The 26950-nt window shown below is 46.4% G+C and overlaps 1 protein-coding gene across 2 annotated transcripts in view; it reads right to left on the bottom strand.

Annotated features, from left to right (window-relative positions):
• spns2 (SPNS lysolipid transporter 2, sphingosine-1-phosphate) overlaps nt 1–21563 on the bottom strand; it is a 61939-nt gene extending 40376 nt beyond the window's left edge. For both annotated transcript variants that reach the window (XM_086307708.1, XM_086307709.1), the window contains exons 1-2: nt 21122–21563; nt 5167–5232 (exon numbers count right to left, since the gene is read on the bottom strand). In XM_086307708.1, coding sequence (XP_086163834.1) covers nt 5167–5232; nt 21122–21353 — 298 coding nt within the window. In that variant the 5' untranslated portion in view covers nt 21354–21563. The remainder of the gene's footprint in view (nt 1–5166; nt 5233–21121) is intronic.
• Nucleotides 21564–26950: the final 5387 nt, after the last annotated feature.

Below are 26950 nucleotides of genomic sequence, written 5' to 3' on the forward strand. Positions count from 1 at the left end.
GTAGCGAAAGACGGCGGTGGGTTTGAAAACAATTTGCTGGGAGTCCGGTGTTCTCACGGCTCTAGTTAGCCTAGCCCCCGGCTCGCTATCGAGCTAGTGGGTAACAGACATCTCCGAAAACGTCGGAGCGCTTTTGAAAATATGCGGTGTCCTGATAAACTGAGCAGATATTTGAGGTTTACACAGCTACATTCTCGCCTGAAAATATGTTAAATGTTTATTTTGTGACCCATAAAGAATAACAAGAGTAATAGTAAAACTAACTAGCTGCCGCCATTGTTGGAAACTGCGCTGGGCCGCGCTATGAATTCTGGGACACAGCTGCTTCTTCTTCGGGGTTTAACGGCAGCTGGCATCCTTGTACATGCAGTGCTGCCATCTTCTGTTTCAGTCCGTTATTACACTCTTAAATCCTGCTACTTATTCCTGCGTCTTTTGTGTTCTTACAAAGCTTCAAACGACGCGTCGACTATTAAATCAGTCGTCGACGATTTTGATAGTCGACGTAATCGTGACTAGTCGACTAATCGTGGCAGCTCTAGTCTGCATTAAATAAATGAAAGCAGATGAAAGGAGCATGCAGCAGCCCCAGCTCTGACCTTCAGAGGCTGCGGTGTGGGGAGTGTGCATGTGTGTCTTAATTGATCTGTTTATGTTGCTTGGATGTGAAGGTGCAGCAATCTTGTCTTCATTTTCAGAGAAGCAGGAAAGAAAGGATATCAGCCGGAATCTCGTTGCCATAAAGGCCCAATCAGTCCTCGGATTATTCTTTTAAAAAGGTGCGTGCAGCTTTCTCACCACGCTCTCTCTGAGGGCGCAGCGTGAGCCGTGCTTGACACAAAGGGGCCATTAGACATTTACATGAAAAGAGGCTGTTTAGACCCCCTGAAATCCTGATTGGATTTGCAGTCACTCAGCAGCGCTATTGGTTCAGCCACAGGAAGACAGGAAGTGTAAGGGAAGGAGATCGGGAACAGGGTGCCAATCATCACCCAGCAGCTGCCCTCCTCTGAGACATGGCCTATAAAAACAGCCCGAGATGAAGACACACACACGCACACGCACGCACACACATGCATACACACACACGCACACACACACACACACACGCACACACATGCATACACACACACGCACACACGCACACACACGCATACATCATCAGGTCGTAGTTCTATTCTCATCATAGCAGCAGAGGGCTGCTGAGCACCAATGCAGTGCCGTTATTGGCTTTGGGAATCAATAGTGGAGAAGATGAAACTGTGCTACTTAAAGGGAGGAGAGCGGCTCTCTCTACTCCCTCCTTCCCTTTATGTCTCCTAACTCCTATAAGGTGCCAGTGGGACCAACAACAAGACAACAACAGCTGTCAAAGTGCTGAGAGTGAGAGAGGAGGTACCAGGGGATACCAACGAGGGCAAAAGACAAAATAGAAGCAGCTGACACTGCCCGAAACAGCTGATCAAGCAGTGACAGCTCCGCTTTCCAGCGCATGAAGGGAACTCTGCGCTCACACATTTCTGATTGACATTGGCAATCAACTTACACACTCGACCGCAGCTCAGGTCCAACCAAGGATTGGAGACAGCAGCGTATAAACACAAAAACTGTGTCGCTGTTTCAGCATAGCGGTTACTATTGATGTGATTAAACTTTTCTTTGTATAATTGTGTGTCGTGATGTGTGATAGAGGAGCTCAGGCCATTAGTCCCACACAGCACCTGTGGCCTCATTCCTAACAACTCTCTGCAGGCAGGCTGACACCATGTAAAGACTGCAGGACTGTGTGTGTGTGTGTGTGTGTGTGTGTGTGTGTGTGTGTGTGTGTGTGTGTGTGTGTGCTGGTGTTGTGTTTCAGATGCGGTGGGCAGCCACACACAGGCCACAGACCGTCTGTGAGCTGTTTTGAGTGCCGGCTCCTTATTAAGCCGCCGCCCCCAGCGTGCACACAGCCTGACTGACCCCAATATCTCTGGTTCTGCTAAAGATGATTATGATGCCAGGATCCATTATGAGACAAAATTCAACCCATTAAGTCTGTTTTTTCTGAATGGCCTCAAAGCACTGAACACAATAAGCACGGCATGTTAGCGAGAGGGAAGAGCGCTCTTCTTTCTCACTGCAGTTAACAAAAGCGTTTGAAACTCCCCGTCACCAAAGGTAATTCCATCCAGGTGAACCCCCGCTCCCCTTACACTCTTCCATTAACCTCCCGTCCCTCCACACCCTTGGGAAGGGTCCTGTTCACAGATGTGTGTGAGGGTCACTCGCTGCTCGAGGGCCTGTCACATCCACGTCCCTGCGCCCTGACAGGCCCGCTGTGTTCAGGAGACATCTCATCACGCTGATGGACGGGGGAGGAGCTTCAGGCTCAAATGGCACGCCTTTACGCTAGCATGACAGACACTTCATCCTGTTACGACGAGAGCCGAGACCTCAGCTCCTCAGGCTTGCGTGCACACTCACGTGCATGACAGAAATGAGCACATACCTCGTGTCACCTTATGTTATTTTGAAAGCACTAATGTTGCCAAAGGATACAGACGACCTCCCCTGCAGGCTTCATCGTGAGCTTTGACAGCTCAGCACATGTCAATAAAGATGCAGGTAGACGACCGTTACAATGGCTTCCAGGCTCTTCCAGTGGAGACCCTCCTCATTTAACCTCTGATCCACAACCAGTTATTTTGTTCTATAAGCAGAACAAAATAACTGGACCGAAAGCACTCGGTTCACAAAAGGGCTTCGTGGGTTAGTCCTAGTAGAGCAGGGGTGTCCAACTGCAGGCCTCGAGGGCCGGTGTCCTGCAGGTTTTAGATCTCACCCTGGGTCAGCACACCTGAATCAAATGATTGGTTCATTACCAGGCCTCTGGAGAACTTCAAGACACGTTGAGGAGGTCGTTTAGCCATTTAAATCAGCTGTGTTGGATCAAGGACACGTCTAAAACCTGCAGGACACCGGCCCTCGAGGCCTGCAGTTGGACACCCGTGTAGTAGAGGGTAGGGCGGGGTAAGAGTTAAGTTGTTGTAACACCATGAAACACAGCAGCAGGTTTAAAAGCCTCCTCTAGTGCTCAGCCTAGTGTTTCCTAAAGCCAAAAGACCGTCTGGATATGGGGAATTTTCCCTTCCAGTAGTTCTTATTAAGAGCCAAAACAAAGAGTCGTTTCTCAAATTCAAAAAGTGATTCTGACTCAGTGCTATTGTGTGCCTTGGACCCTGCAGTGTGTGGTCGCTGTTATGTTTTGTAATGTTTGAGGGTGACCTGGCAGCACAGAGCGAGAGAAAGCCTGAGCATACACCCACTTCCTATAAAACACCTACACTGGCAGTTTGCATTCCCAGGTGCACCGAAGCCTGCAGGAAGGAGAGCGGACAGAGCAGGCCTGCAGGTGCTCACAGAGGTGGGAACTGTTCCCTCGGAGAAGGAGGCTGGTGGTGGGGGACGCTGGAAGGGACAAACCATAAAACACACACAGACACACTGACACTCCTTTCAGACGTGCTCTCCTTTCCATGAACACGATAATCAGAATAACTTTATTTGTATAGTAAAGTCACCTTCATGTCTGAAAAGTAACCGGGGACCTTAAACCACTGACTCCATGAGGTTGTGTGGAAGATGGATGTCATGAACCTGTGATGTCAAAATGCAACCCCACTGCAGACGGATGGAGCTAGTGATGTGTATCTGCTGAGGTAAAGATCCTCCCTTCTAGCATCCCGATTATGTCGTATCCTCCAAGCCTCTTCTTCACACCTAGGCTCCTTGTCTGCACGCAGACACCCGCCATTCCCCAGGTCCGTGTCAGAAACAGGTTCCTTGGGGATCAAGGGCCGAGCGGAGTCAGAACCATGACCGTACAAAGCAAACACGCAGAAGCCTCGCCATGCGCCCGACTGGGTTCCTCTCAAAGACTGAAGACGGTGCAGCGGGCAAATCAGTTGTGCATGCAACTAGAAGACTTGCATACTCTGTTTATTTAAGTGTGTGTGAGTTTGTGCCAGTGTGGCTGTGTGCATAATCCACACAGTGAGCCAATACAAGCAGAGTTAAGAGTCAAAGCCCTTCACAGTTTCCTGTTTCTTGTTAAGCGTTCATACAAACATGCAGTTTTTCAAATGGGACGAAATCCTGCTGATCGAAAAAATGTCCGGTTCTTCCCCTCGTATGTTTCTAAGGCTTCTTGATTCTGACAGTAATAAATATGTAGAGAAAAATACCCAAAGAACAAGCATCGAGACACAAACGATCAAATACATAATGTGGAGAAACTTGCTGACAGAAAATAAAAACGAGGCTCAGTTTGGGTTGAAATGAGATCGTAAAGTGATGTGCTGAGCTTAAAAAAGCTCTAAAAGAGTCACACAGATTTCTTTTTCCTTCGAGATATTTTTGTCCTTCACGTACCGCGACCCTAAAAACACTGGGCTGTTTTCTACCGCCCCTCACACTCAGTCCTGTCTGCTTGAGCTCAAAGGCACTTTGTTAGTCTGTTGGTGTCTGAATGGGTCTGAGAGCACACAGAGACAAGACGGGGTCCTGTCCTCCAATAAGAGGGCTTTGCAAAGTATCTCTCTGTAAAAGGTGAATTCAGTGAGTCTCTGTGTGGAGCAGGAAGCCCTGCCCTGAGCAGGAGTCACACTCTGTGGGTGCTCTCAGGGGAGAAGCCTGCCTGGCTCCTGGCTGTATTCCCTTTTTTATTGGCCTGCTGCTTTGCTGCTGCCACAGCTTGTCATACAGTGTTGCTGTGGAAAAATGTAAACAGCTTCAGTAACTTTGAACCATCACAAACTCCAGGAGGTGTGCCCTTCTGATATTCTATTTCCTTGGATTGTCTTGCCCACACAGATGATGCACAGAGACGCAGAGGAACAAAACCATTAGTGGGTTGATTATGTAAATTACCTCCATAATACGCAGCTTTACTGCTGTAAATGTGCTGTCAATAATCCGGTTTGCTGCTCATGTGTGAGAAGAGAAAAGGGAGGCTGACACTGCCGCTGTCAGAGGCTGAGCTCGAGTGACAGATTGGAGTAAGAGCCTCTGCCTTTGGTTGGACCATTTGTTTTAAATAAGATCAGAGTTACACAGTAATCACAGTCGCCGCAGAGAGAGAGAACTCTTTTCACGCGTGTAATTATGAGATTAAAGGATGCTTACCTGTTTGCAGCAAGCCGATTCTGCTGTCTGACACGTCGTAATTCCGCTGAATGTCGAGCACAACACCTGCAAAAGAAAAACATGAATGTGGTTTGGAGGTACAATAAGAGCCCTAATCACAGGTCCTGAAACGCTGAGCTCCGACTCACAGACAAGTCCATTCTGGATTTACAAAAGCCTTTTGTGGCTTGGACACGATGCTTAGATCGTAGTTAGAGGTCGTCATTCACCTCGCTTCCTCGAAGAGCAACAGAATGAGACTGATAACGCTCGTTTGGCTGCCACACAGTGCTAACCTTCGGCTCAAACACTGTCCCACAGGGTGCTATATATGAGCAATATCTGGTGTTAAATAACACAATCGCTTGCAAACACACAAACACACTCTCCAGTGTTAACTTGTCACTGGCTCGTACAGCGCACAGCTCCGACACAATGACTGCAGCTGATTCTGGTTTTGCCACACGATGCAAACGTGAGTCGCTGTGCGTACGGCAATAACATGATTCCACTGTGAGAAACCACAAGTTCTCTGAAGTTCTTTCAATCCCATTACTGTAACCCAAGAGTCATCAGCATACTGTACGTCGCACCGATGCCTTAATAAGGTGAAAGGCATCTGCTTTTTGGCCAATCACGGGACAAGGAATGCACGCGCACAGCTGAATACCTGCTCATCACAGTTGTCTGACTTGTTGGTGCTCTGTGCCCGACATAGAAGAAATCCCATAAAGTTTTAAACACATCGTAAACATCAAAGGATCAAGATGAAGAAGGTCAGATGGTGATAAATTAGATTAAAAGAAATGCCTTTATGTCTACTGTGTAATTTTAAGCACTGGTAAACAAGAAAGCACAAATGATTCTGCCCGTCCTGAGAACAACAGCTTTAAAGTCGTCATTTCTAACCGAGAATAAAAGAACATCTCTGCAGTCCAGACGAAACGTGATGTGCTTGGTGGTGCTGGCTGACTCTGTGAGGCTGGCGGGCCGGTCCAGGGGATTGCAACACGGCTCATGAAAATGCAACAGCAGCATGACTCACATTTTAAGAAGCTGGCTCCCTCTGATCTGTGTGCTGCCCGCGTGTGAGCCCAGTATCACCTAGCAGAGCCTGACCTCTGTACGGGCTTTTGTAACGCTCAGAAACGGCCGCTTTATAATATCCAGCCGCCTCTCGCTTCACTCTGGAGGATAATGAGTACGATCGAGCCAAGCAGGCAAAAACAGCACATGGACGTAGCTGATTCTGTGGCTATCCTCTGCGCCGCCACTGACTCTGTTTGTCAACAAAGAAAGAGCGCAGGTTGCAAAGGTGGTGCGACGCAGGGGCAGGTGCAGGTGGACCGTGACTGCAAGCAAACATCAGATTCCTCTCAGCTGAGTCAAACCACCTGCGTGCACTCTCACACTGCAGGAAGCATTCCTGTTAGCACACTCACACACACACAGACACACACACACACACACACACACACACACACACACACACAGCTTTTTAAATTCTTTCTCTTTCATAATCACCTGACTTCAAGCTGCTGATATGCTGCTTATCACCTGGTTTCAGTGAAACCAACAGTTGAGACAAATTCTCATTATTCCCCAAATTCAAACTAAAATAAAAGTCTTACATGCCCTCAGCAGATGGGTCAAATCTGCCTCCTGCCAAGCCTGTCAAACAGCGACAAGATTGTTCAACAGTGTACTGTACAACTGCAGCTGCACTGTAATTAGCCCCAAAGATGTGCACACACACACACACACACACTCACACATATACACAAAGCCTGCTGGGAGGGGGATTCCTACAGCAGATGGTGGAGCGTCCCTCCTGGACAGAGACTGCGATAGTCAGAGCCACACCCGTCTACACTTACCACACAATTGCCACACAATTAATGAAGGTAGAGTTAGCTAAAAGCTATTTCAGATTAACAGAGCTGAGAATGTGTCATAAAGTCGAGCTCCGCATTCAAAACGTATGAAAAGCCTGAGAAGTTCATTTGATACACTCAGCATCCTGCATTCAGATACAAGGTGGAAGTCAGATTAAAGCAAGAGTGTGAGATGCAAGTGCAATGAGCTGTGTAATGAGCTGTGTAATGAGCTGCTAAGCTGTGTTTGTGCAGCGGGTATCTCCTCTCTTCCACGGAGCCAATCAAACTCTGTCCTTTTCTGCACTCCCGAAACATTTCATCTTTATCGGTCTTAGTATTTCTTACTCAACCGTGAGTCTTTGCTGTGCGAGCTCTGCTTGTGCAGACTAAAACACCGAGGCACTCGGGGATGGGGCTGATGCTGAGGAATTACAACCCTCGCCCGAGCTGGCAGCACCCAGTTTAGTTGCCATGGCAATGCTGTACGGCGGCTCAACGAGATAAAGGTCAAGATACCTCAAAGGAACTTGGCTTCCAGTGTCCAACCTACTTTTTCTTTTTCTTGCAAAACTGATCCTCGTTGCATCTTCATCCTTATGTAACGACGTATTTCTTATGACATCGCTGCTGCCGTTGCCAGTGTCTTGCAGATGAACCCCTACAGAGGCGCTGATCGGCGTCTGAAGACTGAAGGAGAAACATCCGAGGAATGTGGGCATTCCAGGCGTCCATCATTTAAGGTAACAGCACTTACGCAGCAATGCACATTCACGGCTACCAGGCAAGACACTCCCTTCCTTCTATACTGCACACTCCTTTAAGTGTGCTTTGTTCAGCTTTAAACGAAAACAGAAAGTGTATCAAACAGAAAGCAGAAAGTCTGACCTGTTTCATGATAATCCAGAACCACATTTATGAGTCTGTTTTTGATGCTGAACTGTATTTGGCTGCACGGCGCAGTTAAAGCTGACACAGAGTCGGCTACAGTGTGCGGCTGACACTCATAAAGTCTGCCTTTATGGACACTTTTTTCAGCTCGAGAAGAAATGACTCAAATTGGTAGAACGTTAACGTTCCACAAATGGGGCATTCAAAGCCATGAATGGTGAATGATCGCTCCGATGTGAAAAGAAGTTTTCTTCCAGTCTTTTTAAGGACACCAGAAGATCGTTAGCGTACAGGAAGGACCAGAATTTCTACGTCGAGGAAAATAAGCATCACAAATCATCACGAATCCAAGAGAACATATTGATAATGCATCAGTTTGTTTTTTAAAGCGGAGGCGAGCCCGCAGCGCCAATAACGAGTGTTTAAATGAGTATACGGCATGTTGTTTTTGCAAAGCCAGCCAGCTCTTGTGCAGTGACGCAGACTGCCAGCACCTCTCCGCTGGGACCACCACACACTCACAAATACACCTTAAGTGAAGCACACACCCACACCGACACACACCACACCCAGCACAGCCATACACAAATTTACTTCATACCCTACAGAGAGTTGTAGACCTGCAGCCCTCCTGCTTCTATTTATGGTCAGAGAAACTAGGCCGAGAGTCCAATTTAACAGCAGAGAGGGAAACTCAGAGTTATAAGGAGCAGAGAAAGATGGCGGCTACATCAGATCAGTCAGGACTGGGTTGGTTGGTAAAGCATATGTTTCCTTTGTTTATTATAAATGTGTGTGTTCCCCTTTCCCCTGGTTTCACTGTGAGTAAGCCTGAGTGAGAAGGAGCCAGTGGATGGAAGTCGTTGACTGTGGCCGGCGTGTGAACCGCTCTGCTGATGTGGCCCATCCTTCTACTGCGTTCCTGCAAAGAGGGTGATTCCTTTTCATGTGTCACCCCCCCCCATCAGTATAAATAGTCTGGGAAGGAGAACAGCGACGAGTGAGGACAAAATGTCTGTTTTCTGGCTCCTCTTGTAACCAAATGTTGGATTTGAGCGTGTGAGACAGAGAGACTCAGAAGAAACAGCCTGGGAGACAGCAGCAGAGCGCAGAGGTAGGCCAAGATGCAGAGCGGCTCAGACTGCTGCAGAGGAGAAAGCTGACCACAAATATGCCCGACTGTGGCCGGCGGGCTCCTGACCGACTGCTCTCCTCCCTCGCCATGTGGCCGCACTGGGCGGGGGAGCAGTTTTTCCATTCCACTTCCTTTGCCTGCCACACAGAGAGGAAACGTGATGCAGATGTCTGGGAAACCGTCTATAGAGCTGCACGGGAAGCTTCAGAGGATTCCCCAATAAAATCGACAGAGAGTGTGCGAGTGCACGCTACACACTCGTGCTTCCCGCGGCAGCAAGTCGAGCACGAAATGTAAACCAAAGTCACATGTGCTGCACGCTGTGCGAGAAAGTCGGATTTTGATGAGCAGTGTCTGTATGGAGCAGTGTTTACACCACCAATGTGATGATGGCAGTGAAATTTACATCCTGCTGCTCATTTCTATTCCACTGATTACTGGTTGTGGCAGTGCACCAGCAAAAGTCCAATACAGAACACAGCTACATGTACACTAAATGCAATTAATGCACACTGTGCATAATGAAATGGCTCTGTGGATGCAGTGTGTTCACAAAGACAGCGTACGCAGCCTAATCGTTCACTGAGACAAAGAAGGAAACGTCAAGGAGTGTCGACGTTTCCTGCCACGCTAGCAGCTGATCGTCATGAAATGATTCTACACTTTATCTTTTCATAAGTGAAGGAGATAACGCAGCTGATGCTACCATTGTACACTGTAAGAGCTGCCATAATTCACATCATTTTCCCCTCACAGCACGATAACCTCTGAATCCTTGTCATACACGCATGACGAAAATCAAACATATAATTTTTTAATGATGAATGTTTGCACAAAGATGAACAGACCTCCTTCCACTGTCACATCCGAGACAGCTTTCACTCTGTGCCAGCCAAACTGGGGCCAAACTGGGGGAAATCAAATTAAACTCCTGCAGGCTCGCCAGCTTTACCACTTTGATTAATAAAGATTTTTTTCCTCCGAATTTTCCGTCACTAATCAAAAGCTTGAATTCAGCTGAAGGGTTGCGGTGCATTAGTCCCAGCCGGTACGTGCTAAATATTTGATGGCAGTGGAGAGGACGCACAGCGAAGCATCAGGGAAGCAGGATAAACATATAGCTCATCAATAATACATCCAGAGGCCAGACCACTTGTTTGTATGAGATGATGCATTTGTTGTATTGGGAAGAAATGCAGTGAAGCGAAGCAGAGGTATTTGAGATTAAATGAGACTGTAAGACTGCCGGGGGACCTCCATGAGCTGCACCAGCGCTCTCTCAGGAATACTGGGCAGAAACTGAGCCTTGAACAGGGATCTATGTGGATATTTGAGGAGCAACGCTGGCCTGAGATCATTAATAGAGCCCAGACTGTGTTGGATTTGACAGCAAAAGCAGTGAGATGCACAGGAAACATCTGGAGGCTGAATTTATAGAGAACCCCACGAAGGTCCTGAGTATACCAGTACTTCAAGCAAGATGTGGGTCTGCAAGCAGCTTTGCAACCCTCCATCTTCCCTTAATCATGGTCCTGAGTTCATGTTTGGGTCTGATGTCCTTGCCTCCAACTTTCCATGTGTCTACACAGCAAAATCGGAAGCTGTCTTCAATATTCACACACAGAAGTGGAACAAGCAAATCCCCTTTACAAGAATTTATACAATAATGCCAGCAGGTTTAGAAGCAGGAAAAGCTAATATTCACCAAGCAGCGCTACATACCGCATGTCAGGCTGCTGACATCATATCGACAAAGCTTTGCCATTCCTTCAACAACTAAAGAAGTGAATCCCAAACAGCACACGCCCCTTTTACCTGCTGGGTTTACTCTGTTATGCAAATGTGTGGTTATGTGAATGCACTTTATGAAACAGTAGCAAAACACCCAAAGGTGCATTGTTCTTTTAGCATTAGCCTGCACATCTGTGAGCCTCAGCGTGTGCATAAGCACATGTGTCCTGTCAGTAACCCCACTGCTTTACATAACAGTGAGGAGTTTGGATTAAAATCGTTGTGCAGTGTTTTTAATGAGATTTCATTTTTACTCTTCTGGTCTCTGTCTGTCTTTGTTGCAGAGGCTTACTTCATGACGTCCTTTTACACAAAGCGTTTTTAATTACTGGAACGTGAAACACAACCTCTAAAATGATCCTGATATCAATACTTAAAGAACAGAAGAAGAGAGTCATTTGAGTCATCTGCTTATTCTGACTCTCCCTTTGTTTAACCCCAGAGTGAGCGCTGGCGCATAACAATCAGATGACTGTGGGCTGGCTGCTTTTATTTCTTAAGCAGTGGGTCCACTCCAAAGTGACCTACAGCTAGAAGAGAAGAAAACTGGCTAAATTTTGTATTTTCAGCTCCATTTAGCATCAGATCAGCGCAGCGTGGCTATCTTCTCTCAGTGATCACAGCGCTCAGCTTCACAAAATGGAGAATTAAGGGCCAGCCCGGCACAGCTGATCCCATATGTGTGACACTCAAAGCACCATTTGGGATTTAATTCAGAAACAAAAAGGCTGTCATGATTTTTTAGCAGGCTGGTAAAAATCTGTAATAAATCAATCAATTTAAAGTGAGCGGTGATTTAACAAAAGATCACATTTGTGTTGAAAATGAGTATGCTGCCCTGAAAGTGAGAGGAATAAATCCAAAGTACAGACTCTTATTTCAGTAGAAACCTCTCATCAGCAGTAATGACGACTAAATGGATCTCAGGTTTCTCGCTCAGATGCATCATATCTACGACATGCAGTTTAGTTTCATGGCCGCTCAGCTGAGGTTCAGTATGACTGATGAAACAGGAAGCTTTGGAGTTTCTGCCCAACATCAGTCAGATAACTGCTCCATTTGGGCTAAAGCTAACAGGTGTGCCACTCTCGCCCACTTCAATGAGAATGTGCTTTACGGTAACGTGCTGCACTCTCAGTGATGCTACAGCGCCTCCGGCTGAATTCCCAACATCTCATTAACTCCCAGAGGGAAAACCAATCAGACACACAACAGCCTTTTTACTGCGACTCGGTCGAGGCGACCTCTCTGCACCCACCACTCCAAACCAATCCTACCAGTGTCACACAGCAACTCATCAACTCGTCCCAGTTTAGCTGAGAACGTGGCATCCATCTTTCATTATGTCCTCTGCTGTTTCACACCCTGACAGAAACCCAAACATGTCTTTGAATCTTGCTTGCTGGTTTCCAGTGGACTGTATTTTGACAATATTCATGTCAGTAAATTAAGAATATGACAAAGCTGAACTTTCTGCCTAATTTGTCAAACACAAGGTGAGTCTGAATTCTTCTCGGCGTGGGAAAACACCTCAAGGAACCCGTTCCTTTCAAACTACATCCACATACCAGGCCTGTTTCGTTAAAGAACAGCCCACATACCTACCGCACAGCAGCCTCGGGCCATGCACAGTTACCTGTCAATAAACTATACTAAGAAATATGCACGTAAAGCTTTGCAGTGCAGCTACTTTCATTAACAAGCTCCTGGAACAGCCTTTTCAAAACTAAACCTTCTTGTTTAAAAGAAAGCTCCACTGCATTTATGTCACAACGACCTGCTCTTAGCGAGACAGAAATACACGAATTCAACATTTTTAAGAGGTGTGATGTATTTATAAGTGGACCGCTAAACATTTACCCAGAGAACAAAAGGATGCTGTCGTACTCCAACCAGGCCAGCGAGCTGTAACCAACCACTCCAGAGTCAAACATCTAAACCTGTCATTGTCTCGTCACCCAGTGTCCTCAGAAGCTTTCAGAGCCGAATAGGAAACAACGTGACGATGGCCTGATGTTCACGTTAATATCTGCATGTGCGCGTATGTTTTGTTGTCTTGGAGCTCAAAACTCAAAGGAACTTGATCCTAATGTAGAAAAGAAACACTCGGCGCTGTTAGCGAGCCCACCTCTGACCCCGGGAATCAACGGAAACATCTCAAACTTTGACAGAGGTGAGCACCCTTATTCCAGAACAGTTCCCCCCATAAACGCAGTAATGAAAAATCTGCTGCAATCTCATCCAGGCCTGACACATGACACACATCCACAAAACAAAAAACATGTGAGGCAACACACACACACACACGACGTGCTAAAAACTGCATAATGCTTTTACCATTTAGTCTCATGTTCATGAAAGAAGCCTTTTTTAAATGTGCTGCTAAATAAACAGTCAAAGTCGTAGCAGCTGTGGGAGCTTCCAGGAGCTACGAGCTAATATTACTGTAGGTCTGCTTTCACAGCGAGCAGGTCAATATTAGACTCCAGTCGTCTGAACAGCAACATGTTAATGTGTGAGAGAAAGTCCAATGTCGGCGTGTCACGGCGCAGTTTCATCACTTCTAACAGATTCCTTTTGTTCTGTTGATCAATGCCCATCATCTGTGAGCGTCATTTTCCAGTGACACCAAACGGACTGCGATGACTTCTATTTCCATTCCTTCACTGCATGTTTCGCCGGCCTCAGCCAAAGCACCGATCCCAGGGGAACGGTTGAATATGACCTTCACAACACAAACACTTTGCTTGGTTTGTGCTGCTGTGTTTCTCTCCCTTCGTGCTGTTATTTCTGAAGGAAAGGGAAACGTGAAGCTAGCGGTGAAAAGGTCGGTCATCTGACGAACTTTCAAAAAAAACATTGGTTCTGTGTGTTTTTTTGTATTTTTATGTATTAAACATTTGAATTTCAGCAGCTCGACCGTAAGCCTGCTATTCCCGAGACGGGGAATGCACGGGAGTGAGGAAAGCAATTCATACAGGGACGAACTGTTTTCTGACAGCATCTCAAATAAGTACGCAACCCATCTCATATCTTTCCTCCCTCCTTCCTGTAATCCGTCCATCTGCGCACGAAGACAAATTTCAGCATTTCATCAGGTAAACACTCCTATCTCCTCAGATAATGACACAGGAAAGGAGGGGCACAATCTAAACTCTGAGGTTCAGTGCTGGGAAACAGTGCAACACAAACTGGGAGAAAACTCACATTTCTGCTCATGGTGTCTTATTTTTTTCTTTCCCTCCTAAAAAACCCTGAACGTAGCAGATGATGTGTTTATCTCAGGGCTGTAATCGTAAAGCAAACCCTTTACACCAAAGAAACCACCTCCTCTTGGTCCCTGTGTCCACAAACACAAAGGGGAGGTCAGCAATCATCAGGCTACAGCTTGGATTCACATGTCAGAGGTTACATGAAGACTTCAGCAAGCACTGTTGGCTTTCACCAGTGGACTCATCAAACTACTGTAAGTTTGAAGATAAGTCGAGATAAAAATGAACTGTATGTAAAATCGTCCCCCAGATTGTTGATCCTATTAAAAACATTGTACGCGTTGAACTCGTGGCAGCAGAGTTAGTCCAGACCGTCATTAATAAACGTTTCTCAAATTAGCGATCAGCAATTGTTTTCCAGTTGTGACGTTAAGCGGCACCTTTATTAGAAAAATTACAATCTCAGCAAGTCTAAGTCACGCCGAAGTTAAAGATTGGTCAGTTTCCGTCTTTGTGACACTCGCAGTCAATCGGACACAAGGGTTCCTCCGGTCAGTGATTACGTTGGTCTGCAGTCGTACCAACTAAACTAAGCCCGTTATAAGAGCTGCGACAGCTTGACCCCACACCATTTCCTGCACCCTGTTCTCCCCACCTTCTTCCCACTTTGCTCTGTTCTTTCTGCTTTTCACTGTATAATAAAGGCCAAAAGGCAGAAAAACAAAAATTCAACATGCTACAACCACTATAGTTATTGCAGACAAAATGTGAAAGTGGAATAAAACTGCATTCATTTTCACAGCCATCGTGCACGATAAATGTGGTTGCAAAAACATTTCCAGTGATATAAACGTATGGGAAAAGGACCCTGGGACTTAACCAGAGTAAACACTTTGCTGATGAGTTTATGGTTCACAGTCATTTTAGGTCAGACTGAATAAACATTCAGACCATTTCTGTAAATTTTGCTGATTCTAAATTTCATAAAAGAGAATTATTCAGGATATATTCACTGGCTCTCACTTGGATATTTTCCTGTCCATTGATGGTGAAAACTCTCAAGGCTTCGAAATGTAACTTTACAAACAAATGGGTGACACCACAGCAGCTACATGTGCTTTACATTACATTACAAAAAGAGGCACAATGCAATATTGAAGCTAGCTAGCTGCGGCTTATCTATGGTGATGAAGCTACTAGTTTGTTAGCCAAGCTTTGTGTTGAAATACATCATTAACTTAGTGTATATTATATTTTTTAATTAGGTGCACCTTCTGTGCTGCTGTAAAAAGCATTGGTGCAAATACAGGTTAAAAAAATATCAGTTTAGAAATCCTGTTAGCAAAATGTGTAAGGATATGCTAATTAGCCCTCTGCACACATTGCTACCGCTAATTAGCTATATGAAGCTATTAATGCTCTCTAGCATGCTAGGCTGGTAAGAGCTATAACATTCAGGTAGCAAGTAACCTGTTAATAAACTGAAAACTGGTTAATTTAGTTTTTGCTTAATTTACTACTTTTATTTGTCTATACAGCCGTCCTGTTAGTGCTCTAGCATGGAGGAAAAAAACCTCCAGTTGTTTCTAGAGCGCCAACATTCACCGTCCCTTTCACCATATGCAGTATCGTTTCCTCATGCCACCTCCCTCACAATTTCTAAACCCTGGTTCTGCTACATAGGCAACACTGCATAAAAATATCCTCTCCAGAATGCAACATCCATAATGACCTCATAGCTGTGATGACAGATGCAGGGTGTCGAGTCGGGCTAATGCCAAAATAACAGCTTTATGGAGAGGAGGTGTGATGTGAAAGAGTTACCCAAAAGAGACCATGAAATAGTGGGTTCAGGGGGTCACGGGGTGGAAGTTTGTCTACTTGATGGTAAAATCTGGAATAGCCACATGAAAGGGCCTCCACAGGCCGAGGAGGAAGTTCTGTCTAATTCCATCGGTTACTATTACAGACGTCGGCTAAATCGGAGCCTAAAGAACACACAGACTGTTTTCTCACAGCACAGGGAATGGCACGCTAGGATATAGACGCAAAAAAAAAGATTAGTGGGATATCTGTGGGAAACCAGTCTGGAAAAGTCCACTCGGTATAGGAAGTCATGTAGCTGTTAAAGACGCCTACTTGAACATCTGTAGAACAGTATCAATATTTTGCTGTCAACAGTGAAATAAACTATGTCCAGGTTTTGTGGTGGAGTTTGACTTACAGTCAAAAATGTGCAGAAATGACGAAGCCTCGTTTCAAAGAGATTCGAATTGTTACAGTGCAGCTCTGTCTAATTCGAAACAGCTCAAGATCAGATGGAAAAAGCGTGGCGAGAAAGATGCGGCAACCCTATAAAGTAAATTACTAGAGGCCGTTCCATCTCTTTAATGCTTCTGCTATTGTTGGGCGACCTTTAATGCGATGCTATAAAACAACAGAGGGTGAAAATAGGGAGATGAGTGCAGGGTGCAGGGCGAGACAACCGACAGCTAAACTGAGACGCGGCTCACAAACTGCACAGTGAGGCGATGCTTCCTTATCCTGACATTTTCTGCTGCAGCGCTTCATGCTGCTGAGAACATCTGCTGTGTCATGTTTCTACTACAGGCTTAAAAAGACGTCACAGCGACAATGCGCACGGTTGCATCATTATCTACTTTGATATTAAGCAATATTAATTTCTTCTCACATCTCTCTAACGCACACAGACACCTACACTGTGTTCACTTCCCTTCTTTTCCAGACTCTGTAAAACTGGAAGTGGAGCTCTTTCTTGCATTTTCAGCAGAAAGAGCAGTTTAGGTCGTTGAAAATAGAAACATTCTTCCTGTCGCTGCTTAAAGTGAAGTGGTGAATGCAGAGTGCTGCCTCGGGCCCGTGTGGACGGTGTTAATAAGGAGGGCTGGACAAAGCTAACAGGAATTAATCTGCCTGGCCAGTCAGACTGGATAGATCGCTCCGTCTTTTTTACTGTCTAACAAAGAGACGGCCTTAAGAGGATTATTACCAAAGGGTCATCTGTGTCTAAATGCAAAATGCCAAAGGTTTCCGGGCTCAGATCTCGCACTTGTCCAATGGGATGCAACCCTGATTTGAAGTCTTGAAATGACAGCTTGACTTGAATCTTAATCTGTGGCTCTGCGACACTTCTGTCCTGCACAGATTAAGTTGTGGTCTTTACTGTGCAAACTGTGCCTTTGCGTGCACACGGGGGGCTTGCTACAGATAACACAAATCAGAGCTTAAATAATTAGCAAGCAAATAACTTAAAGTGCTGCATGTCTGCCTCACATATCCTCATATTCTTAGTAAAAAAAAAACTCCTAATCCCGTCTTTATGATAAGCTGTCGAGGAGCTCGGACTGTCTGCTGAGGGACTACACAGGGACCAACACCAGGATTTAAGGTTTCAAAGCCACCTCAAATTAAATTCAATTAAATAGAGTAGCTGTGTAAATCTCAAAGCTCTTATGTGCTCTAAAAAGCAAATGGAATATAAGTGGCTGGGGGTTATATGACTGCCTCCAAAGGCCAGACTACCAGTGACCCAGCCAGAGCCTCGTAACTCATCCAGCTGCACCGGCCTCCACTCCAATCTTGTATCGTCGGGACTCGTTTTCCTCCACAGTGGTATTCTGAGATGCTGTGAGAAGTGAGGGATCGGCCTCCTCAGGACACCACTGAATGTCCCAGTCACTCCCAGTTTCTTCCCGGTCTGCATCACAGCCAGTCGTGGAAACAACAGCAGGCTTGTGAGGAAGCGCATCGGGTCGGGTCTGAACCATCGGCCTGAAAGCCCGACTCGCTGCACAGAGCCTGAGGCTGTCATTCACACCCTTCTTCTGTTCAGCACCCACTGAAACTTAATCGTGCTCTCCTCGGGGTCTGTTTGCACTTGGATCTTGGCCCGTAAGTGTGTCTGACAAAAACCAGATCTCTGTACGTTTGCCTATTCCACAATACAGAAATGTGGAAATTGGAGAAAGCAGCGCTTTGATGATCCTTAGCCAAACGCACCACATTACAACGCTGAAAATGCTGAAAAAGCATTTCAAGAGCACTTAAAAGGATGGAAAAGCTGAAGGGTTCATGGATAGGTTGCTCACATTACAGAACATTTAGTGTAAAATCAGTCGCAGCACAGAAATCTGTCATTTAAGTCAGACAGTATGACACTTCTCCAGTTACTCCAGCCCCACACTGAGATCTTTCGACGCGCAGCAGCTCGAGTCTCATATAATTGCTTTGTTCTCAAGCTGTTCCTCCTCACAAAGCGGTGGCATTAAACATTCAAGTGTTGTGTAAAACATATTGGCACTAAATCTATCAAACCCAGAACCTCGTGTAAAAGAACAGACACGCTGACGTCTCTCTGCGTCTGTGGTTCTTACAATCATCTTGGATAAGTCAAACCCAGAGTTTATGTGTGTGTGTGGTTCGATCTCGTACACGAGTGATTAACAGAAAGCGTCTCTGACACTGCTGCTGTGCCGCCTGCAATTTTCCCATCATTGTTGCACATCAGAATAGCGCCCGGTGTCTCGAACGGTCACCCTGTGTGTCTGTGACAATGCTTTAGTGATCCACACAAACGCACGCTACAGCAGTGTTGGTACAAAGACCTTTTGATGATGGTCGGGGGGACGGCATCGCTCTGGCTCAGTGCTGCCTGCACGCCGCTGCTTCTGCAGCGAGCAGCCCCTCCCTCTACAACTCTCTGCTCTCATTCAGTGTGTGTGTGTGTGTGTGTGTGTGTGTGTGTGTGTGTGCTCCTCTGTGAGAGTGCACTCGTGCTTGCTTAATTGACACTAAGATCTGGGAGCTGGGATGAGCTTTGGGTACCTGCTACTGAAGGGATTTGAAAGAGGAAAAGAAGCAGGAGAGAAGCAGACAGAGGGAGGGAGAAGAAGCCGATGGATGATGAGAAAGAAGGACTTGCTCGCGGAGCTGACACTTTATTTTAGTAAGATAAAATCGAATAAACGTTACCAATAACAGGCATCTCCAGTGATAATTATTAGATACATCACAGAGCTCTATGTAATCCCCCCCCATGTGCTGTGCTGCCAACAGATGCGCTGCTTCCACCTCCTTTTGCTACTGCAGCATCGCTCACACTCCAGCAGAGAGACAGAGGAGCAAAATGGCAGATTAGCTGATGCTGTATCAGTCGGGCCACATGGTCCTTATTCTGTGTGAGGGTCTGACTCACATGTTGCCCACGCATAATGCAAAACTGTCCGGCAGCATTCAGGTGGCAAACGATGGGAAAGGACCCCCCCACCCCCCCCACCCCCCCCCACATGCTCTAAACACAGCCTCTCTCCAGCATGAGTTAGCCAAAGATGCTGCATCCACCACCCCTCCCTAGCACTATCATTCCCTTTCCTCCCTATTACCACTTTCTCCTCATCCCTCTCCACTCACTCCTCCACTTGCACAGCAAGCGCTCTGAGATCCTCGGCTTTGCAGAGGATTTTCTTCCCCGACTCTGCATGTGAAAACTGTCAATATCCGACATGGGATCATGATGGAAATGACAGAGACAGATAGGACCGCTCCGGAGCTCCTTATTAAAAGGTTTCCTCTGAACAAAACATAAGGAGGTTCATCTTGTAAGAGGGGGGTGCTGAGTCACCCATGACAGGGGATGAGGATGTGGCTTCTTGAGCTCTTTGTGCTCTTACTGGCTTGTGCTCCAAGATGCTAAGATTAGATATGCCACTGTGCATCAATACATTCTTGGTGTGGCTGTAGGCTGTGCGGCTAAAACCATCCTGTCTTGATGATCGGCCAGGCGCCCAAGGCTCTGCGGCTCTACAGTTGACAGACTGGCCCTAAAGCCTTGGGGATGATGACTGAATACACACTGTCCTGTTTGAATTGGCCCCTCCTTCTCTGTGCCAGGGGCTGCCAGCTGCTTTAGATATGATAGGGTTAAAAAAAAGTTAAGTGTCCCAAATATTTTCAGGTGGACGGTTAAAGTGTGACCATATCAAGTAGTCAGCAGCAATAGAAAGCTGCCCTTTAACCAGGAAAAGCCTTCTACGCACAGAAGAGCCTTCTCTCCCATTCAGCACACTTCCCTCTATTCTCGTGCTGCAGCATTATATTTAACCCATTCAGTGCCGCCACCTGAGCGAGCAGCACGCTATAAAGATTCAGCTTTATGATGATAAAGCAGGCATGAGGAGAAATGTTGACCTGGTCTGATGTAACACTCAAACCGAGCTTTAAAGTAAATACAGAATCATTACTTCTTTTATTTAGAAGCTTTAACAAAACATAGTTAAAATATCTCGTTTTGTTTTAACGTCTAATATGCCAAACAGTTTATCAAGCTCCTTATCAGTTTCACATCACTACGGCCTTAATTTCCATCTGCGCTGCGTTTTAATGAAACGCGCTCTGGATCTCCGCTCAGAGCAGTGAGGAGCTGCGGACACGCAGACTAACAGGATTAGCAGCACATGGCCTCATCACGGCCTCACACCTCGAGCTGGACCCGGGCTATTAGCTGCTGGACTAAATCTCTCCAAGAACCAGCGATGCTTCGCAGTGACACACACTCACTCTCTTCCCTGCTTGTCTCCCAGGCACTGTTAAATGGCTCTGACACATCAGCGACGTCGCGCTCGGTGCGTAAGCCTGTTGGGGCGGGCTCGGCCCGTGGACGGAAAGCCGATCGCCTTAATTGATCGATCCTCAATAATCTAGAGACCGCGAGGAGGGAGAAAAGCCGTTTAGGTCAAGTCTTTGTTGAATGACAGAGAAGGCGTGTTTGATTTAATCACCGCTGGCAGGGACCAATCTATAGCAATGAAACACAGCACTGTGGTCTTAACAGATAGCCCACTGCGCTCGGGCATGCCCATTGTTCCGCCCGTCTCCGCTAAGGTAAGGCTGGTCGCTCCGCGAGAGTGGAGCAGCCCACGGACAATTAGCGCACAATCACTTCAGAGAAATACAGACCGGCGCTCTACTTTCTGTCAGATAAATGATAAAAACATGCTGTGATTTCAACGAAACAGAGTAGGCAGCTGTCTTACCGGCTACGGTGTATCTATCCATGTAATTGAGGACGTTCCCAAAACTGAGGATCCCGGCGGCGGCGGCCGGTGAGCGGCATTTCAGCAGCGCGGCGCGGAATTTCTGCCCCGGTCTGCAGGGGTGAAGGTCCGGGTTGGATTTCAGTCCGGGACTCATGCTGCCCGACAGCGTGCGCACCTCATCCGAGCTGCTGCAGCCTTCAATCTCGCATCCATCGCTCTCCACGCACATTTTCTGGCACGAAAGATCCAGCGCAGAAGAAGAAGGCAGGAGAGAGCGAGGGAGGCTACGGAGTAGGAGATAGTTGACGGGGACCGCACTCAGCGAGGCTCGGAGATTTCTGGTGGAATCAGTCGCAGTGGAAGTGTTGTCTTAATTGCTGAAGCGCAGGAGCAGCTCTTCTCGGAATCATAATTTCTCTGCCAGTGCGAACGGACAGCCTGTGCGCGCCTCACTTTTTATTTTTTTAAAGAGGAGGGAGATCTCCTCGTTACGCTCCGCCCCCCCACCTCCCAGAAAACCTGCAGCGAGCGATGGAGCCGCACCTGACACTCTGTTATTTCTAAGAGAAGCTGGGAAGGATTTTATGTCTTTATTTATGTCTTTATTTCACCGCATGGATGAGAGAGCAAAACCAGGTTTCTATTTAAATGTGTCAGTTATTATTACTGAATAGTTATTGCTAATAAAAGTAGGTCAGCGAAGAATGTTGCACAGATATATTTCGGGCTCTACATAACCGCCCCGGTGTGCTATATGTGCATTCAATGGTCCTAAAATAAATGCGCATACTGATATTCCAGGTTTGTTTTTGTGTTTCTTGCTTGTATTTGTTTCTAACGTGTCAAAAAAAGATCGACTTAGTTCCGATCGCCATTAGCTGCCAGGTATTTGAGATATGTTCATGTACATAACAGCCACAGATATGGAAAGCTGCATGCTTACTGGAAGGAAAGAGGAAATGCATTCCGCGGTTGTGCTTGAGATCAGACTGATAATGATTAAGATTATGCACTATTATGATTAAGCACTGCTGCTTTTACTTCATTTCCAAGCTTTTCAATGCTGATTATGAATTAGGCAGCTATTATTTCATGTATCATTCATATCTTTATTATAACTATGTTGTGTATATCTGTTCTCTTTGCAGAAATCTACAGTGAGCACTGTGTGAGTGTTATGATTACATTTTCTGTGAATTAAATTATCAAGTGTCCAGACACATGTGTTCTATTTAAAGTGGTCACCAGACTCAGTGGTAACTGGTTACAGGGCTTCCCCCACCACAAACCCCGACTTCAGGCAGCAGATAGAATCCAGCATCACAGAAGGAAACCCCCGTGTGTCCGTGTTGTACACACATTAGACTGTTCTCCCTTTTCTATCAGTGGTTAGTGCAGGTGGAGTTTCATTGCTGAGGCAGGCAGGATGGAGAAATGAGAGTTTCAGGGAAGTCTTTGACCTTTTTTACATGACACTGCACGTCATCGAGCCTTATCCGGCTCGTTTGGTCAAATCTTAGACTAGAACTGTGTTTTTAGCTTGAAAATGAAGGAATAACACATAAGGGAAAATATCTTTAAAATATCCTTTGAGCGATTTGCCGGCATGCCCGTCTGAGTCTGAGCTGCTTATCGTCCTAACTTTAATTAATTTAATGCCGTGCACACATTTGGGAGATGTTTGCTTAAAAGATAAACCAAGAAGTTTCGACAGATCCTGGATGACACTGAAAATAAATGATTATCATATCTGCAATGAAGAAATCCACAACAGCAATTTATTTCTTCGCTGGCATTTATATGGTATCTTCCTAGTCTGACTGCTGAAAGCACTTTAGATGATAAGCCACACTCACCTGTGCACATATATATTCACTGTATATAGTAGTTAAGTGCTTTGTCTACTTTGCATCCCTGCCTTCAGGCACCAGGCGAGTCACCAATCATAGCATGGCTGTATTAGCAGTGTGGGTGGAAGATAAAGTAGAGGAACCTGGAGCGTGGTGCTAATGACGGCTCTGTAATCTGTAATCCCATAAAATGGAGTGACAACGTAAAACTGGGTGTTAGTTCAGCGATTTAACACCAGTCAGTCAGATTGTTCTGAGGTTTGCATCATTTCATCTCATCAAGAAATTAGGAAATATACTTATGAGTGAGAGCCAGTTAATGATGCTTTCAAGCTGGTTGTTTACAAGTCTTGTTTATTTGTGAACCCTCTTCTTTGCTCCCAAATAGCTTCTCAGAACAGGACGGGTGATGGAGAAGGAAGCTGGATGAATATTAACATTGGATCTGTTTGTGTGTGGTATCCCAAGTGGTTACAGAATAAAGCGATGGAAGTCATACATCTGGTCTGCCTAAAGGAGGATGAACAGATTGCAGCTGGCTCCGTTCTGTCAGTTTCAGCAGTTTCTGTACCCGTCTGTGCCCCGACGTCACGACAGACAATGGCAAAGAAAAGAAAAGCTAAAGTGAGAGCAGGAACTGTACACAGGCGTCAAAAGACATAGAGACGGCTCGTTACTCCAACGACAGCTTCAGACACACTGAAGAAGATGCTGGTGCCCTAAAAAACTGGGCTCACACCTTTATGAGTCTTCCTTCAGGAGGTCATGAGGAGTTGTTGCCTAAAAAGGAAAAGTACCTGCGTCTAAATGATTGGGAGGGGTCCAGTCCTGCAGCATGATCCTGAATAGTGTTTCTGTGCCGCCTTTCTCACCATCCTACTGTGTACACAGCATCAGTCTGACTTTTTCCAGGCAGGAATCCCAGCGTGTCCCCACCATGATCGACTACATGTGGAATTTTAGCAGAAAGTTGTGACGCAGGGCAAGAAGACGTTTGTTGATTTAACACGAGGACAGAGCTCAGTGATGCAGTGAGAAGAGGGCGCGTTCCTGACAGGTGTAGTTTCATTGTACTGAAAGCCAGAGAGGACACGGGCCAGTAAGCTGCTTTCTGAACCGCCTGTAAACGATTAGGTTTTGTTCTCTGATCTACCTGATGTGAAAGTGAGAGCTATCAAACTAGTTAATCGCCAATCAGCACGTGGGGTCAGATCGCTATGGAGACGATGAGGGAGGATGAATCCTGGCGTCAGTGAGGGTGGAGGCTGGGTGCTTGTATGGCTGTGGCCAGGATGTTGTGTGCACCAGATGACCTGCATTTTTTCGTTTGTTTGTTTGTTTTGTTGACTGATTTAAGTCAGCTCATCCTGAAGCCCCTCATTAGATTTGTTTTGCAGGACTTCTAAGCAGTCATCCATGTACTTCCTGATAACTTTGATGTCTAAAATAACAACTATGATGCAAAAACTGCAGCCTGACATGCTTATCCAGGCAAGTGATACAAGAGCTGCTTTTGTAATGCTGCAGACTGACGTCCAGTATAGGGAAGGATGCAGGAAAAGACCAGCCCGTGGCCTTATGTAGAGGGTTTAGAAGATCAGAGGAGAGATCCCTGGTAAAGACTTGCTCCCGTCTCCCTCTCTGGAGCCCCCGCTCCCTCTTTCATTGGTATGTGTTTAATATGCTGGTCATGTCTGTGGGATCCTGTGTGTTTTTCCATCATGCAGAATGGCTCGGTGGGCCCAGAACTATCTGTAGCATTATTCTACCATGTGGCTCGGAGCCACAGTCACTGCGCCGGCCTTCCTTCCTGTCTAAGCTCAGGGCTGAGCCTCCAGTGCAGGATGGGAGATAACCGACTAATCGCTGCACCCAGCGCCTGCAGGACGATAAGGCCGGCTCTCGGTGCATTCTGAGACACGTGGGGGCCACTAAAGTTTAAATGTCCCACTGACACATGTCTATCAGCTGTGTGTCTATCAGCTGTTTTTCTGGTAAACACATCTTCATGTCTTTCAGTCCATGAAGTTCACAAGAACCCACAAAGTATAAGAAGAAGAAGAAAGTAATGGGCATTATTTGGTTAAACTTCCAGCTCACTGTAGATTTCTGCAAACAACAATCGAGAATCACTCGATTGTTGTTTTTAATCACTGTAAAGGTTACTTCATGGCCTCAGTCTGCCTGTGTACGCACCATGAACATGTTCCTCCCTCGACTGAAAGAAACAGCGTCTGTTTGAAAACTGTGCATTAGACTGAGCTGAGCAAAAATGAGCAGCTGTGCATTTTCTGTCTGATCATTGTAACCTACGCAGGACGTTTTTAGTTAACATCTGCTACCACTGCACAGAGCTGTAGTTTTGTATTTTATTGCTTTAAAACAAAAAGCCCAGACAGAAATCCCTAAACAACGTGCCCAGTTGTCCTCTCAGAGTCCTGACTGAAACTAGAACAGTTTTACTTTTAAAGCATCTCTTTCTTTGATTCAGTTAAATATACATTTAAAAACAAACAGAGTTGATGAACTGTGTAGTCCAAGTAGGACAGTAGGACCTCTGAATAATCCTTATTTCTTTATGCTAAGAGGACAGAAACTCAGGCAGATGCAGGCTGAGGGAGGGGCGGCCATCTACCAGAACAGAGAGCAAAGGAGTGAAGAAGAAGCATTCGTCATCATGGGAAGTAGAACCCTAAGCTGGAGAGGAAATGGCGTGTCACAAATTTAGAGGATCATCATTTAGCCTGGAGAAATAGTTTGCTGCTTTATAAGAAAGCCCTCCACAAAGCCAGAACATCTTACTATTCATCACTGATTGAAGAATAAGAACAACCCCAGGTTTCTCTTCAGCTCTGTAGCCAGGCTGACAAACAGTCAGAGCTCTGTTGAGCCAACCATCCCTTTAATGTTAACTAGTAATAACTTCATGAACTTCTTCACAAATAAAATTTTAATCATTAGAAAAAAAATTACCAATAATCATCCCACAGATGTAATATTATCTACAGCTACTCTTAGTACCATTGATGTTAAGTTAGACTCTTTTTCTCCAATTGATCTTTCTGAGTTAACTTCAATAATTACTTCCTCCAAACCATCAACGTGTCTTTTAGACCCCATTCCTACAAAACTGCTCAAAGAAGTCCTGCCATTAATTAATTCATCCATCCATTTTCATCCGCTTTGTCCGGGACCGGGTCGCGGGGGCAGCAGCCTAAGCAAAGAGGCCCAGACCTCCCTCTCCCCAGCCACCTCCTCCAGCTTATCCGGGGGAACACCAAGGCGTTCCCAGGCCAGCCGAGAGATATAATCTCTCCAGCGTGTCCTGGGTCTGCCCCGGGGCCTCCTCCCGGTGGGACATGCCTGGAACACCTCACCCAGGAGGCGCCCAGGGGGCATCCTTGTCAGATGCCCGAACCACCTCAGCTGGCTCCTTTCGATGTGGAGCAGCAGCTGCTCTACTCTGAGCCCCTCCCGGATGGCCGAACTTCTCACCCTATCTCTAAGGGAGAGGCCAGCCACCCTTCGGAGGAAGCTCATTTCTGCCGCTTGTATCCGCGATCTCGTTCTTTCGGTCACTACCCACAGCTCGTGGCCATAGGTGAGGGTAGGGACGTAGATCGACCGGTAAATTGAGAGCTTCGCTTTTACACTCAGCTCTCTCTTCACCACGACGGACCGGTGCAGCATCCGCATCACTGCAGCTGCAGCCCCAATCCGTCTGTCGATCTCCGGCTCCCTTCTCCCATCACTCGCAAACAAGACCCCGAGATACTTGAACTCCTCCACTTGGGGCAGGAACTCATCCCCGACCCGGAGTGGGCACTCCACCCTTTTCCGGCTGAGAACCATGGCCTCAGATTTGGAGGTGCTGATCCTCATTCCCGCTGCTTCACACTTGGCTGCGAACCGTTCCAGTGCGAGCTGGAGGCCCTCACCCGATGAAGCCAACAGAACCACATCATCCGCAAAAATC

Source organism: Aulonocara sp. 'chitande type north' Nkhata Bay, linkage group LG10 (assembly GCF_057382095.1).
Source record: "Aulonocara sp. 'chitande type north' Nkhata Bay isolate Kocher_YH1m ecotype deep benthic linkage group LG10, A_spYH_male_GT1.1, whole genome shotgun sequence".
Taxonomy (NCBI): domain Eukaryota; kingdom Metazoa; phylum Chordata; class Actinopteri; order Cichliformes; family Cichlidae; genus Aulonocara; species Aulonocara sp. 'chitande type north' Nkhata Bay.